The 17,481-nt window shown below is 35.8% G+C and overlaps 1 protein-coding gene across 2 annotated transcripts in view; it reads left to right on the forward strand.

Moving 5' to 3' along the window:
- Positions 1–17,481, forward strand: part of ERBB4 (erb-b2 receptor tyrosine kinase 4) — an 819,175-nt gene that overhangs the window by 592,548 nt on the left and 209,146 nt on the right. For both annotated transcript variants that reach the window (XM_045575406.1, XM_045575407.1), the window contains exons 13-15: positions 5,598–5,730; positions 11,256–11,349; positions 16,245–16,399. In XM_045575406.1, coding sequence (XP_045431362.1) covers positions 5,598–5,730; positions 11,256–11,349; positions 16,245–16,399 — 382 coding nt within the window. The remainder of the gene's footprint in view (positions 1–5,597; positions 5,731–11,255; positions 11,350–16,244; positions 16,400–17,481) is intronic.

Consider the following 17,481-nt stretch of genomic DNA (forward strand, 5'->3'; position numbering starts at 1 on the left):
TTGGCTCAGTGGATAAAGTGCTGGCCTGAGGACCGAAGGGTCCCGGGTTAGATTCTGGTCACGGGCATGCACCTCCATAGCAGGCTCTGCCCCTGCAGGGTCCTTATCAGGGCTCATGCAGGAGGAAACCAATGGATGTGTTTTTCTCATATCAATAGTTCTTTCTGTCTTTCCCTCTCACTTCCACTCTCTAAAAATCAATGGAAAAATATTGTGTGTGTGTGTGTGTGTGTGTGTGTGTGTGTGTGTGTGTGTGTTGAAGTTTTAACTACTGGCACCATGAATTTGATCTTATGTATAGAGAAATTCTTTGTAAATGTAATTAACATGTAGATGAATTTATGCCAGATTAGAATGGGCCCTTAATCCACTATAACTTCTGAGAATAAGGGAAGAGATACAGAGACAGACCGGCACACAGAAGAGAACACCATGTAATGATATCTAATAAAAGCATAATATGCAAATTGACCATGGCTCCACAAAAGATGGCTGCCCCCATGTGGTCAAAGATCCTGCCCCCATGTGGACCCAAAATGGCCACCACAAGATGGCCAGCAGGGGAGGGCAGTTATGGGCGATCAAGCCTACAGAGGAGTATAGTTAGGGGTGACCAGGCAGGCAGAGGAGGGAAGTTGGAGGCGACTGGGCTTGTGGGGAAGGGCAGTTGGGGGGAGGGGACCCAGGCCTGCATGAGAGAGCAGTTGGGGCAGGACCAGGCCTGCAGGGGAGGGCAGTTAGGGGCAATCAGGCTGGCAGGGGAGCTGTTAGGCATTAATCAGGCTGGCAGGGGTGTGGTTAGGGGGTGATCAGGCTAGCAGGCAGAAGTGGTTATTGGCAATCAGGAAGGCAGGCAGGCGAGCAGTTGAGAGCTAGCAGTCCATGATTATGAGAGGGATATCCGACTGCCTGTTTAGGCCCAATCCTACTGGCATCGGGTCTAAATAAGCAATTGGACATCTCTGGAGGGCTCCCAGATTGGAGAGGGTGCAGGCTAGGCTGAGGAACACACCCCCTTGCATGAATTTCCTGCACCTGGCCTCTAGTACACATGGAAAGGGAAGATAACCAATGAAGACAAGGTCAGAGAATGGAGTTACACAGCCATAAGTCAGGAAAACCAAGGATTGCCAGCAAGCACCAGATGCTAGGAGGAGGCCCTCAGGAAAGATCCAGCCAACCAACTCCTTGATTTAGAAATACAGAACTGTGATAAAATAAGTGTCTGTGATTTTATGCTATCATTGTGTGGCATTTTCTTATACCACACCTAATAAATTAATACAGACAATGGTATAACAGTGGAAACTAATAGAGATTGAAAGGACCCAGGGTTCTGCATTTTTCATACCAGATCATTGTGAGACAGGTGTCTGAGGAAAATCCTTTTAGAAACTCTATTGTACTTTATAACACCCCCACCCCCATTTTTCTCCCTTTTTTTCTGTAGTCAGAAATATATTTTTAAAACATGTCCTGGTAATTCGTTTCATCTTTTGAGGGTTTGTTCTCTCAAAAAGGACCTGGTGTAGGAAATTTTTTGTTGTGCCACTTAACACTGTATATTTAAAGCAGTTTTGGGAGACAAAGAGAAAGAATGGACCAAAAAAAGCATTTTATCAATAGTGTTCTGTTTTATCCTTTCACTAATTTAACACACTCAAGACCATAAAGGGGATACTTAATGCTTATTTCTACATTGACTAATTATAATACAATATATATTTTGCTATTATATTTTATTTACTTCAGAACTTCAACAACACACTTATGAACTTATTTTCCTTTTATAGAGTTAATATGCCTTCTGAGAAGTACTTTATAATGTGCTCAGTGTTCTAAGAATATGCAAAGACTTTTCAATATTTTATCACTGCTGTCACAGCTGCCTGTCAAAACGCTCTACCAGAATTTTCTCCCCAAATCCCACATAAGTCAGATATATAGTACCGAGAGCACTTAAGAGCGAACAAACTTTCAGTAATATCTGTTTCACCTGTTGAGTACGGTGAATGGGTATGTCTTCTTCTTTCACTTCTACCTTTTCCTAAATGTTATGGCTTTAACTTCTAACATTTTCCAAAGACCCATAATGTCATTCCCACTTATATATGTCTAACCTTCCCTACATAAAGAGCTTATTGCAATAGAGTTTTATAATTTTCCATCCCACGGATGCCCACATCCGAATCCTCAGAATCTGTGAATGCTACTTTATATGGAAAAGGAATTTTGCGTATTTAATCAAGCCGTGCATTTTAAGATGGGAAGATGACTCCGGATTATCTGGGTGGACCCTAAATGTAATCACATGTGACCTTGTAGGAAGGAGAAAAAGGGATACTTGATTTTAATAAAGAAGGTGATGTGACCATGGAAACGGTGGTTGGAATGATGTATTTACAAGCAGAGGAATGCCAAAGTGGCTTCTGAAAGCTGGAAAATTTAACTCAAAATGAATTAAGGACTTAAACGTAAGACATAAACCATAATGCTCCTACAATAAAACATAGGAGAAAAGCCTCTTGACATTGGTTTTGGCAATGATTTTATGGATACAATACCAAAAGCAGAAGCAATGAAGCAAAAACAAACAAGTGGAACTAAATCAAACTAAAACATTTTTCAAAGCAAAAGAAGCAATCGACAAAGTGAATAGGGAACCTACAGAATGGGATAAAATATTTGCAAATCATGTATCTGATAAGGTGTTAATATCCAAATGATATAAAGAATTCATGCAACTCAATAACAAAGCAAAAACAAAAAAACATACAAAAACAAAACAAATCTGAATAAATATGGGCAGAGGATTTGAGTGAACATTTCTCCATAGAAGACATACAAATGATTAACAAATACATGAAAATGGGCTCCCCGTCACCAATCACCAGGAAAATTCAAATTGAAACCACAGGGAGATACCAGTTCACACCTGTTAGAATGACTGTTTCCAAAACAGAAAACTGCTGGTGAGATGTGGGGGAAAAGTGTGATTTGGTACAGCCACTATGGAAAACAGTATGGAGGATCCTCAAAAAATTTTAAAATACTACCATATGACAAAATAGTTCCACTGTTACAGAGTCTTATCAGCTTTGGAAGAAAAGGGGGTGAAGGGACAAGAGTGAGAGGTTTTCAAACTACAAATATATATATATATAGTGTTTTTTGTTTTGTTTTATAAGTCCCCATATTATTGTTCTTATTATAAAAGGAATACTCGTTTATTACCAAAAGTGTTACAAAATATAGATAAATTAAAAGAACATGAAAAATAAACTTGACAATATGTTGACTATTTGCAGACATTATACTATCCTTTTCAAAAATAGTCATTTGTCCATTTCCCCCCCCCAAAAAAAAAATATGTAGAAATAAGTAGATCAGACAGTTAATGGATTATCAGCAAATGAGCAGTAACAAAGAGGTACTGGTACCTTTACCAACAGCCTGAAGGCAGAATCTGAAAATTTATTTTTTGGCCTTAGACAAGTAGGTAAACTAAGAACTTGAGGCATTGATTATGTTTCTATATCAATATGAAGGTGATTATTATGAAGAACCAGAGATTCATCACTCTGAGCAACATGATTTTGAATATATTCTACTTGTCTTTACAAGTTGCATTTGTAATGTAACTTACGGTGTATTTTTAACCTTCCCTCTTCAAGGGTTCCTCCTATGATCATATTTATTCCATAAGCAAGGATATATGAGAATCATATGTAAATTCATATATGTTTCAGACTATGAAATAGTTCATAAAAAACTTAAAATGGCTGAATGTTTACAAAATAGGCATTATAGCTTTATATCCATTAATATAATTTATCTTTACTCCTTTTTAACTCAAGCTATTATATAGATTTTGTTCTTAAACATTTATATTCCATCAGCTTGATTGAACTTTCTTAACTCTTTCATCTTCATAAATCAGTGGGAAGTCACTTATACTCCTAGGAAATCAGTGATATGAGACCTATATTAAGATTCCATTTCTACTGACATTTCTTTTGCACAGTGAGGGAACTGAATGAGTGAGAAGGAAAGAACTCTTGCAATTAGTTTGAAATCGATATAGGAGGTAAACTGTCAGAATTTCACAGGTAGAACAACAAATCATTCAAGTTTTGAAAAGAAATGTCTCCACATAAGAAGAGAAAAATAGTTTTAATATATGCTATTTCAATTTAATACATCTTTAAAAATGGGAAGTACTGCTTTGGTCTGCAAAACTGACGAGTTAACAAAAAAATAAAAATCCTATGTATACAGGAAAATACTCTATCTGATTTCTGTTATTTCAGGTCTTGTTTTTTTTTTTTTTAATTCACCTTTATGTTATTTATAATAATGTTAAAAATTAAATAAGTTAAAATAGTAGAGTAGAAGGAACTATAATTTTCAATAAAGTTTATGGATGTTTAGAAGTAATGGGCATTTTAGATAAATTCAATATAAAAATTGTGTTTATACACAAGAAGCAAGAAATAGCAAGTAATCTTACTTTGGATTTTTAGAAATAAATATCAGATTCTACTTCTACCAGGATAGAATAAAAGGGATTTTATTTACCTTTCCTCATGAAACAACCAAAATATGGACAAATGATATGAAATGACAGTTCGCAAGGGAGTAGATATCAGGTAATGAAGCAGAGAGAGGAAACAAATGAGGTGAGCCTTGTGTCTGCTCTGGCTAATTACCTTGAGAGGATTTTTGAGCCATAGTAGAGTCTGGAGAGACCGAGGTAGAATCCCAAAGACTCCTTGAGTTGAGGAGGCGGAGCTGGTAGCCCAAAGAGGCCCAAGTCTGCAGACAGTGCCAGAGAAAGGAGAGCAGCACAGAGGAAAACCACACTCCTAGAAATAGTAAAGGAAGGTGGTTAGTCAGGAGGAAACAATGCCAGATGAATATATGATTCTATACATGGGATTAAGAGCACTCCACAGAGAAATATATAAAACTAGAGGCCCGGTGCACTAAATTCGTGTCGGTGTGGGGAGGGGGAGTTCCCTCAGCCTAGTCGGCATGCCCCCTTACTGGGGGTAGATTCTGCAACCCAGGAATATGCCCTGACCCGGGATCGAACTGTGACCTCCTGGTTTATGAGTCAACGTTCAACCACTGAGGCACACCAGCCGTGTTCCTTTGCTCCTTTAATATTATTTGTTTTAGAACAAGTATCATTTGTTATCTTCATGATGCTGTCATATAGAATTAAAGCCAAAAGTTTGGGATAATTGTGGAACAAAGGGTTGGTTTGAGAAAGATGTGGTTTTTTTCCTTAACTGGAAGATTATTTTCTATTACACCTTCTCCCCAGAGTTATGATATAGACAATTGGCATTTGTTCATTTTTTATTAAAAACACAATGTCACTTCACAACAACAGTGACTGAGCTCTGCAACATGGAAGAAGTTGGGGATAATGTGAATAATGGTGACTAGACAGGCCACCAAAGGGGTCTGCCATAGATCTCTTTCAAACAAACTCCTACAGAAATAGTTTTACTTTGAAAGATTTATATTAAATCTGTAAATTGTGACATAAGCTTCTGTTTATTTCCTCTTGATTTTGATGTGTTTTTCAGCTGCTGAAGGAATGGTGTGCAACCATCTGTGCTCCAGCGATGGCTGCTGGGGACCCGGGCCAGACCAGTGCCTGTCCTGTCGTCGCTTCAGCCGGGGAAGGACCTGCATAGACTCTTGTAACCTCTACGATGGGTAAGGCATCTTACATGTCACCTTCGCCTCTTGACCTTTGAGATTCTGCCTGATTCAGATTTCAACATGATAAGAATATTATAAAATTTCAGTATGGGTATACAGGCCAAGATTTTTACTAAGGAGAGCTTTAGTTGCATAAAGTAGACAACTTATAGAAGAATTATTTAAAGAGGAAATAATATAGTTGGAAATATCAAGTCCAAATATATGTTGACTGTTATTCACATTTTAAAAACATTATCTACTAAATAGATAATTATTAACAAATTATTAAAATGTACTTTAAGTAAAATTGAAAAATATATTGCTACTCTGCTTATAAAAGATATAAGCAATCTTTCCTTTTATATGTCCCAATAGTCTTTTTTTTCCCCCTCATACTTTCTACTAATGTTCACCTTTAATTATACATAACTTTTATTTATGTTTTCCATTTAGGTTGCATGTCTATTTGATTTGATTTTAGGAATGACACACATTTCTATATCTCTGACAATGGCTTAGCCTTACAGAAAAACTACTTTCATAATTTCTAGTTGAGTAGGTTTTTCTAACTGTTCTGCCACTTTCTAAAGATAACCTAAGCAATAATTTAAATAAAATGTTTTACATTTCTTCTATTACTATAATAAAGCCTACTATATACCTTGCTGCATGACATCTCACATGCTCATAAAATCACTTTATCATAACATGCCATTTCATGCATCATGGTTGTCCTTCATTAGTGAGATAACACAGTTTTTAGTGCTGTCCCTGAGTCAAATTTTTTTTATTATTGCTCACAGTGAGCACTTTCAACAGTTTTGTAAAATTGCAGTTTTGAATGTCTTTATTTCATTTCTTCTTCTGCCTTATGAATTGTCCAATTTTTAGCAACTGTTTTCAAGATCCCAGGTAACATTATAATTTTGTATTTTATAAAAGAAAAATTAAAATGTCTGAATAATAGTAATATATTATTTAATTTATGTTATTGATGGAAGTAGTACAGAGGTTTCCTTTTTTCCCCCATTGATCTCCTCTACCCTAAACCACTTCCAAGTCTACTATTTTGAATCATAGTAATAATTATATGTCTCTTCTTTGAAAGCTGACCAAATTTAATTCTGTCTATGCAATTTAGAGGAAAAATATTAAAATTAGAAAATTAAGTATAAATTAGAATTTAATAGTTTTTAAGGAAAATTTCAGCTTGTTATTTTTGCAAGGTACAATGAGCTCATAAATTTGGTAATGAATAACAAATTATGTGTTGTTTGTCTCAGTGAAATGTACTCATCGCTGTTTATTTTTATGAAAATAATGTATTTTCTGTACATAAAGTAGCTTAGATTAAAATATGCTTGTTTGTGGGTGGCAATTGATACCCCTAAAATGAAACTAATAGACTTTAATTCCATTAAGTGAATGTTATAGTAAAAGTTTAGTGGATATACACTGAGTGGCCAGATTATTATGATCTCTGAATGCATAATAATCTGGCCACTCGTGTGTGTGTGTGTGTGTGTATATTAGAGGCCCAGTGCATGAATTCATACATGGTTGGGGTTTGGCTAGCCTGGCCATGGGGAGGGTTTGTAGGTGGTTGGCTGGCCTGCCTGCTGGTCAAACTCCTGGTCGAGGGGACAACTTACATATTAGCCTTTTATTATATAGGATATACACTGAGTTGCTAGATTATTATGCATTCAGAGATCATACTAATCTGGCCACTCAGTGTATATGTGCAGTTTTAAAGAAGTAATGAGGTCTAGAATTCATGTTTTTTTACAGCAGCATCTTATAATCACTGAGAACTGGTAGAATTAGTACTGGCCAGGATCATAACACTGTAAGGGGCCCAAGCCATTATTACAACCCAGGGCACCATGCTCATTCTTTTTCCTTTTCAGATACCATAGCTTTTACAAAAAAATATTTTAAACTTTTCAGAAATATGAAATTGATAAATATGTAGATATATATACATCATCCTCTCTCTCAATTGTGCAAAACAATGAAAACTAAGGAAAATTACCAGTTTCCTAAGTAAATAATGATTACCAGCTTGTTTTTGAAAACTTACTATTTTCCATGTTATTAAGTGAAATGAATTAAAGAAATGTGAAACTTTTTATGTATTTTGAAAAAGTGATAGGGCCCTAGAAAATCATACTCACAGGGTTAATTTGAAAAATAAATACCAGTATCTTATAAGAATCAGATGTAATTCTTATCTACCCAAGCAAGGATATATTTCCCCATCTCCAGTTTAGTGGGAGTGGATAATTTCTCCCAACATTGCCTCAGTTAAAACAGCAGGTGATGGAAAATGAATTCAAAGCTAACCACCACTTTCTAGTTAGAATGTCCAACCTTGGACAAATAACCTAACAATTGTAAACTCTGTTTTCTTATATGGCAGTGGGAATAGTAATTGTGCCAACTTCATAAAATAGTTGTGATTATTAAGTGAGAAATAGACAATAAAATTTTATTAGCGTTCTTACCATTAAAACTCATTATTTTCTTTCTGTGTCTATTACATAATATGAGCTGATCAAATGGCTAGGTAGAAAAGTCACCTTAGAAACTGCTAAAAAATAAATACAAATCCAGTATGACATTTACCAGAATCTTATTCATATTTATAAAAGAGGTTTGTTATCATAAGAGAAGAAATCTTAAATAGAGGACTTTTGAAAAGGGTTAGAAGAAAATCAGCCAATTTCTGGCTATTAACATTCAAAACTCAAATCATTTGAGTCACTATATTTTGGCAACCCTTAACTACAATGCACAAGCTTTCAAAATGAAAGAGAAAGCTAATTGCAATGGAATCTTCCATGTTTCTTATCTGGCACTGTGATCAAACACTTCTGAAACTTTCAGAACACAGAAACATCAAGAAGAGTGCCTGTCTAAGCTCTTTGGAGGCATTTTTACATTAATAATCACAGCCTCTCATGGAAACATTTTTCCCCTTTTACAGAGGATACTTAAAAAAGGGAAGCTTTGAGAAATTAAGGGATTTAACTGCTAGAAATATTATCCGGGGTCCTGGGATTTAAATTTGAGAAGGGTGTGACTTCAAGTATTTGTTATCGATCATAGGATTGGCTAAGGTCGCAGACCCACAACAAACTGAAAAATGTAGAGCATCAAAAACAATGAAAAAAGCACTCTTTATGCCATGCACATGCTCAGTAGACCGATTTCTTAGATCTGATTCCTGTGAAAGGGAATCTCTGGCAAGGTGGACTAGGAAGAAAAAGAACACTGATGGAGGCAGTAACAATATAGAGCAGGAGTCATAGAAACTGTAAGAAGTCTCTATTCTGGTAGCAGGAGGGAAGAAAGCCTACAGATGGACATGTAGTCCATAGAAGAGAAGTCAGCTAGATTGTCTCTGGTAATTTTTTTTTTTTTTAAATCCTCACCCAAGGATATTTTTCCATTGGATTGAGAGGGATTGGAAGAGAAAGGGAAAGACAGAAATAGCAATGTGAGAGAAACACATCCATCAGGTGCCTCCTGACCAGGGCTCCGGCCAACAGGGTCCTGCAGCCTAGGTACATGCCCTTGACCAGAATCGAACCCGCAATCCCTTCGCTCCTCAGGCTGACGCTCTATCCACTGAGTCAGACTGGCCATATATTGACTTTATGTCAGAAATTTAAACTGGAAAAAAATGACCTATGTTCTAGTATCACAAAAGTTATGACCTTCATTTAGTACCATAACCCTTTTGTCACCCCAGGAACCTATTTGCAAAATAAATAATTCGCTGGTGACATTAGCTTTGTTGTAGTGGTCATGTACTATCATTAAACAGAGAATGCTTCTTATTCTCTTTACAGTTTAGGTACTCCTCCCAATAGGAGGCCAGGTTTCCCTTTATATTCTGCGCATTTTCTAGTTAAGTATTTTATTGTATATCACTCATGTTGATGAAACATGCAAGAAAAAAAATCTGTTTTGATTCATTGCAATTTTAAACATAAGAAAAATCATAAAACATTTAATTCATAGCAAACTAACTTTGAAAATGTCAAATCCATGTAATTAAATATTTGCATTTATACATAAGTAAACCATCGATTTATGCTATTCATTTTGAAAACCAAATATAATTATTTTGCCTTGGAGTATGTATCGTCTTAATCTATCCAATAGAAAATAGAGCCCATGCTTTGGACTTCTGTCATTTATTAAGGCTTTACAGTAACCAAATGAGATTGTTTACTATGAAAAAAAATGAAATATTTCACTCAAAGGAAAAATAAATTTGAATTTATCACCTAATTAATCCATTATTGCTATATTTGCAATGCTATTAGGTTGGAATGGTATCTCGTAGTACAAAGGCATAAAAATACAATAGCTAGAAATATTTAGTCAAGTTTTATTGTTGTTGTTGTTTAATATATATTTTATTGATTTTTTTTATAAAGAGGAAGAGAGAGAGAGAGAGAGAGAGAGAGTTAGAAACATCGTTAAGAGAGAAACATCAATCAGCTACCTCCTGCATATCCCCTACTGGGGATGTGCCTGCAACCAAGGTACATGCCCTTGACCAGAATCGAACCTGGAACCTTTCAGTCTGCAGGCCGATGCTCTATCCACTGAGCCAAACCAACGAGGGTTCCAGTTTTATTAATGATATCGTAAGTTACCTTTGCCCAGTACCACACCCACTCACACAGTAGTAGGAATGGTTTAAACATATTGGACATGACTGGTAACCAATTATTAAAATGAAAAAATTAGAGTAGATATGGATTATCAAATTGATATGGACAATATTTAATATTCAAATAGTCACAATATGTCATGGTATAATTAGAAAATTTAGAATGTTACCATTAAACTATTTTTTATTGTATGCCATATGGAATTACTTCAAAAGGAATTTAAACTGGAAAAAAATGTTATTAGATCAATAATCTGAGAAAATAAAATCTACCATAAAAAGATCTTTTCTCTAATTCTCTAAGGCAGGTATTTTAAAAGAAGAAAAGAAATCAAAGCATTTTTTGAAGTTTCACCAAAAATAAATTAAAGAGTCTTGGGATTTGAAGGACAAGGATGAAGAACATTCATGCAACTTAGCAACAAGAAAAATACAATAGTCCTTTCAGAGTTTAAAAAAAAACACAAAGCTTCCACCAAAAGTAAAATTTTATAGAGATAGCCTTACTTCCAAAGTTAAAACGGTTCTGCTGTGTCATCGGAATAGTTATACTCTTTTTTTTTTTTTGAGATGGCTACAGTCTCTCTCACAAGTGAGAGGTTTCCTGAATGAGTCTATCGTTGAACCCAGCGGAGGGCAAGGAGAGCCATCTGGCTGCCGTTTATCTTGCCTCCTAATGGAGAACTTACTCCTTAATGTGCAGGGAAATGATCCTGAGGCTCCTGGCACAGGGAGAAACAAACTCTAGAATTCACTCTGCCAATAGGACTTTTAGCAGATGTTACTTCATTTGTTAAGTTGACAGCTTGTTTGCTTACACCACCTCACGCAGCTGATGTTTTCACAGAGAATTCCGGGAGTTTGCGAACAGCTCCATCTGTGTGGAGTGTGACCCCCAGTGTGAGAAGATGGAAGATGGCATCCTCACGTGCCATGGACCGGTAAGCCGGAGGACATCTGTGCTTGTGTTGCCTTATTGAGTTTCATGTATGAGTGTTTGTGTCATGGCTGTATCGCTTATCCATTCATTCTATAGGTGTCTGTAGGATATAACGGGGGATTATGTTTGATATTTCACCCTCAAGAGACGTTTAAGTTTGGTAATGGAGGTAAAATATGTAAAAATTCAATTTCTTAAATATATAAGCCCCAGATTGTATATTTAAAAGGAGATATGGATTTGTCTCTGAAGACTGCACAGTGTTGAAAAGAAAACAGAGATGAACAAGTAATTAACTTGAAGGAAAATAATTGATAAACTAAAATGTAAATAAACTAGAGGCCCAGTGCACAAATTTGTACACCAGTGGGGTCCCTCAGCCTGGCCTGTGGGATTGGGCTGAAACTGGCTCTCTGACATCCCCTGAGGGGCCCTCGATTACAAGAGGGCACAGATCAGGCCAAGGGGAGCTAGGAAGGGACATGGGAGGTTGGACTGCTAGGGAGGGACTATGGAAGGGATCCAGGGTGTGTCTGGCCCATCTCACTCAGGCCAATTAGCAGGACCCCACAGCAAGCTAACCTACTGGTTGTAGTGTCTTCCCCCTGGTGGTCAGTGCACATCACAGCAACTGATCAACTGGTCGACTGTCTGGCCCCTGATGGTCAATGCATATCATAGTAAGCAGTTGAGTGGTCTTAGCATATCATTAGCATATTATGCTTTGATTGGTTGAACAGCTAACCAGTCGACTGGACACTTAGCATATTAGGCTTTTATTATATGTGATTTTAATAGGAGCATAGTTGAGGGAGAATCTAAATCTATCTTTGGGATGGAAAGTAGACCATCAAAGCAGACTATAGAGAAGTGATTTTTGAGCTATGCTTTGAATAAGAATCTGAAATTCAGAAATATGCAAAGATATGAAAATGTGAAAGTTGGTGTTGTTTTGAGGTAAACTATAACATTCTGTGTTTAATTATTTAACCATTATGTCATTGTAAACATACTATGATAGTTATGAAGGTTCATTGAAAGAAGGAGGAAGGCAAATACAAACTAAAGTATTAAGCAGTGTGATAGGTACTATGGCAAAGAGAAAAACTGAGCAATGGAAATTTTAGGAAAGGGTGTGGTATAGGGTGTGGGATCAGAAAGGTCTTAGTGGACAAGTTGACATTTATAGAGTTTGAAGTTATCCTTACAAAGAAAATGATCATTACTTTTCAGTCTTCCCTTTGAGTGCCATCACTCAGGTTTTTTCTTAATAATGAAATTGGTATGCGTTTGTCATTCCAAAGTTTTATATTCACCCTTTTTAGACAAATTTCCCGTTCATTTGTGTATTGAGTCAGCTCTCAGTAGATGACTTGGGAACCAACATTTGGGAGTAGCCAACGCCTCAACATTTCTCCATAAGAATTTATTTTAAAATTAAATATTACTAACTTTTCTACCATAGTGCCCATTATGCACTTAATTAACTTAGGGGGAAAAATCATTGAGCCCTCCACGCTTCCACTATGCCCCAGTAAGCTGTACTGGAACTTCATCTAAAGAAGGATGTGGAAAACTAGGAAAATCAGACCTCCAAAAAAAGAAGTGGTGTGATTTGGCCTGAAGAACCAGTCTAAAAGACAGTTTAACACTTAATGATCTCCGTGTATGCAAAAGGGCATATGCAGCCATTTACTTTTGCCACTAACGATAGTAATGGAAAATAACAGTTTACCCATGACATGAGAAATAGAGATTTTCTAAAGAATGTTATAAAACAACATAGGGAAATAAAGTTTCATAATGGGTTATTAAAGAGATATTGATATAAGACTTCTTTTAAAGCTATCATATTTAGATGCCTTCTTGACCATAAGTCATAAAATATTAAAATCTCTTTTAGAGAGACTGACACTTTGGTAATGTATATTTAGTGTAATGAAGAATTTGCCTTCTCCTCTGACGATGTTAGGCTGCTAGAAAAATCCATGCTCTTTATATTCCTCATGCTGGCTCCTATGGCATAAATTATTCTAGTAAATAATTAGTTTATTAGTTTCTTTGAAATCATTATTTTATTACATGGTGTTCCTGCATCACAGAAGCAGTAAAAGAGAAGGTTGAAGAGTTTAGTATTGGCAGTTTTATTTTATTTTATTTTTTTTTAAATATATTTTATTGATTTTGTACAGAGAGGAAGGGAGAGAGATAGAGAGCTAGAAACGCCGATGAGAAACATCGACCAGCTGCCTCTTGCACACCCCCTACTGGGGATGTGCCCGCACCAAAGGTACATGCCCTTGACCGGAATCGAACCCGGGACCTTTCAGTCCCCAAGCCGACGCTCTATCCATTGAGCCAAACCGGTTTCGGCTAGTATTGGCAGTTTTATAAATGCGTGCTATTGAATTTCATTGTCCAAAGCAAGATATACCCCACCTCTTGTGAGAAGAGAATTTCAAGATTCCATGTAATTGGAAGTGAAAGAGAATCAGTTACTGGTGAAAAGAAGTTTTGTCTCTTACAATTGCTACTTGGAAAAAACATTGTCACTAAGAAAAAAAAATGCATTGTTTCTATCAGGATGTGGTCTATCTTATAGTTGTCTGTCCAGTTTATTGAGTCCAAGGGCAGCTTAAAATCAGAGATAAGGAAGAATATTGCCTTCACCTATGTTTTCTATTATTGCATTGATTAGTTCATTCACTGAACCTAGGTTCTTCAAAGCTTTGGGAATATAATGATGAAAGAATAAGCATTAGACATACATTTATCTCTTTGTTATTGAAATGAGGTGGAGAAACAGTACATTTGATTTCTTTTGAGATTTGCCACAACATTCTTTAGTTATTTCAGCTTAGGATATCAGGTTTTGTATAAGGATAACACAATGAAATAGTTGAGATACTTGAAAAAAAAAAGTAAGCAAACAAAAACAATTTATCTTATTATAGTGTACTTAAAGTTTAAATGCGAATTAATTTTAGCTTTATAATTTTTATATCTTCTGATTTACCTGGACATTGTGTTGCATTACAATTTTAAAGAAAATAATTTCTAGTTGCCACTTGTAGCTGCCTAATTTGCTCATAGTAAGTTATATTCTTGTGTTCTGCAAGCAGACATCAGCATGTCTCTTGTCTTGTACAATAAGTCATGCCACTGAGCATGCTTGCAAAGTAAATGATTTTGTGTAATAGAAGGCATTACGTGCCTAAGTACCCATGAGCAGGTGTGAAAATTGGAAGCATGTGAAGTATTCTTTTCTGGAAGGAAATAAGAAGTTTCCAATAGCAAACTCTTCAGGGTGAATAGGGATTAGGTGTCATAGGATAATTTATTTTTTCTCAAAGCTCTAAGTCTCACATCAAAATAGAGATATAGACAGGTGTTTGATTGAACCTTAGCCTTCATGATTTCCTGAAAAGTCTTCCAGATCACTTTTGACTTCTTGGCACTGCTATTCTTCATCACAGCCTCTCTCTTTAAATTATAATACTTCATATTTCTTGATTTCTGGGTGCCTATGTTACCGGTTTACAAAACCTAACTGCTTTTGGGTTAACCTTTACATGAAATGACTCTCTTGAGTGGACTGATTCCCACCCTCCCTTACATAACACATAGCTCTGTTTAAAGTCTGCTTGCTCTTGGCTCCCAAATTCATACAGTCAGTAGTTATAAACCTAGTAAAATGAATGTGCTCCCTCTGTACTTATAGAATCTTAATCCTCCAAATGAAGTTCAGTGTGATCTGTCCTAATTGTTGAGGCCTATGGATATAGACAGATCTTGCAGAGAAATGGGTCAGAGAAGGAAGTTTCAGGGGGATAGTCAAGCAAAGAGGAATCCTAAGACAATAGGATGTTCAAAAAGAACACCTACAAGTGGATTTCAAGCAAGTGATATCATTATTTCAAAGAGCTGAACGTGAGCACATGGGCCTGTCTTAAGAAAATAACATTTTTTAATCAAAATATTCTCAAAATGATGAGAGGATATATTACTTTAATTCTTGCAGGTTTCCTCCAACACCAAATGCAAATTAGATTTTTGTAAAATCATTAGAAGTTTAATATAGTTTTAAATTTTTACTTTTGCTATGATATTTAGGTATTTGTAATATATTTAATGCATATTATTAATGCTTACTAACATCCTACATATTATAAAATTATTGTATATTATAAACATAAATGTATAACATTAGTTTTATTTAAATTTATCATGGTTATATTTATATTAATTTCACTCTTAGATAAGTTACTCCATTAATTGTATTTATTTTATTATTATGAAGAGTTGGATATTTGACCATAAGAGTATGTCTTTCTATAGCTCTTAGTACTGTTGTGCGATTTAGAGAAATCCTAAAAATGATCATGATATGGTTTTTAGCATTATCAGAAGCTGGTTTAACTTAGAAATTAACTTTTATTGACCTACACTGCCTAATTTCTGATAATTCAGCCATATTAATTTTTAATATTTAATGTACACATTGTCACTGAACGACCAAAGGAGAGTTAACATCTTACTTTTGTATGAAATTTGGTGTTATGTAATTCCTACCATTTTATTTTCCAAATTAACTGTTTAGTGAGAAATCTCTCATATTTCTGGGGGGGAAAGTGTTGTTATCAAATGTGGTTGGTCTTTAATTTCACCATTAATAAATGACAGAAAGAAAATACTGCTGTTCTGGAAAGTCCTTGGAAAATGTTGCTGATCAAAAAGCTACAAGAGCTACCTTCCCATTTTTATTACTAAACTGTTCCCAATTTCCTAGAGGCGGATTGGCCACCCACTCAAGTCTCAGTATCTAGGCCAACCAAATACATTTCAGGACAAATGGCATCTAGTTTTCTTTAATTTATTTTGTTTTTCACATTTCAGGGACCTGACAACTGTACAAAGTGCTCCCATTTTAAGGATGGCCCAAACTGTGTGGAGAAATGCCCAGATGGCTTACAGGGGGCAAACAGCTTCATTTTCAAGTATGCTGATGAGGACCGGGAGTGCCACCCATGCCATCCAAACTGCACACAAGGGTAAGCACCGGCTGGCTGACAGGGACTCAGGCTTGCGTGCATTGCTAACCCAAAGGCCCACACCCATCCTGCACCCCTGACACAGGCTACAAAGTGTAGAGTGCTCTCATACAGAACTCTATTCCTCTTTATATTTGACATGTTGACTTTAACAAAAGTCCTTTCTAAGAGAATGACTTAAGGAAGCAAATGTATACCCTTTGAAATATTCCCACTTAATCAGAACTGTTTTATTGCTGTCTTCATGAAGCAGTGTCGGGTGTACTTTGGTATGCTGTGTGAAAGTGCTTTCAAACTTACAGGAGATTGAAGTTATCAGAAAAGACAAGATTACTATACTCATTATTTTACCATACTCATTACCATATTACCATACTCATTATTTTAAATATATTTTATTGATTTTTACAGAGAGAAAGGGACAGGGATAGAGAGTTAGAAATATCGATGAGAGAGAAACATTGATCAGCTGCCTCCTGCACACCCCGTACTGGGGATGATCCTGCAGCCAAGGTATATATATATGCCCTTGACCATAATCAAACTGGGACCCTTACAGTCTGCAAGCTGACACTCTATCCACTGAGCAAAAAAAGTAATCATACTTTTAAGATGTGTGCTTAGTAAATTTTTAGCAGAGGCTTTCTATTTCTGTGTCTTTGCTGTTACAACCAGTTTAAAGTTAGGTTAGCTCTCTTTGGTAAAAACTGCCTTGGATTACTCCATCAACAAAATATAAGCAAAAGCAGTAGTGGCAGAAAAGAGGGGACCCTGGTAATGTTTGTTTTAATAGTTGTTTTTTGTGTGTGTTTTTTTTAAATAACTTTGTTACAAGTTAACCTATACCTGAGAAATTATTTTTTGTTTGATGTAAGACAATTCAAAGATGGACACACATTTTTCTGTTTTTCAAAAAGATGTCATAAAAGAAATAAAATTTTTGATGCTGATAACAGTTGAATAACAAAGACATTTTCCAGAAAGAAGAACAGTACCGCACGATAATGGAAATAATGTCAGTTACCTAACAAATCCCACCAACTATTTTTTTCAACAAATCCATGCCAGTAAGCTGTTTTCTT

The sequence above is a fragment of the Pipistrellus kuhlii genome, unplaced genomic scaffold (assembly GCF_014108245.1).
Source record: "Pipistrellus kuhlii isolate mPipKuh1 unplaced genomic scaffold, mPipKuh1.p scaffold_m20_p_7, whole genome shotgun sequence".
Classification (NCBI taxonomy): domain Eukaryota; kingdom Metazoa; phylum Chordata; class Mammalia; order Chiroptera; family Vespertilionidae; genus Pipistrellus; species Pipistrellus kuhlii.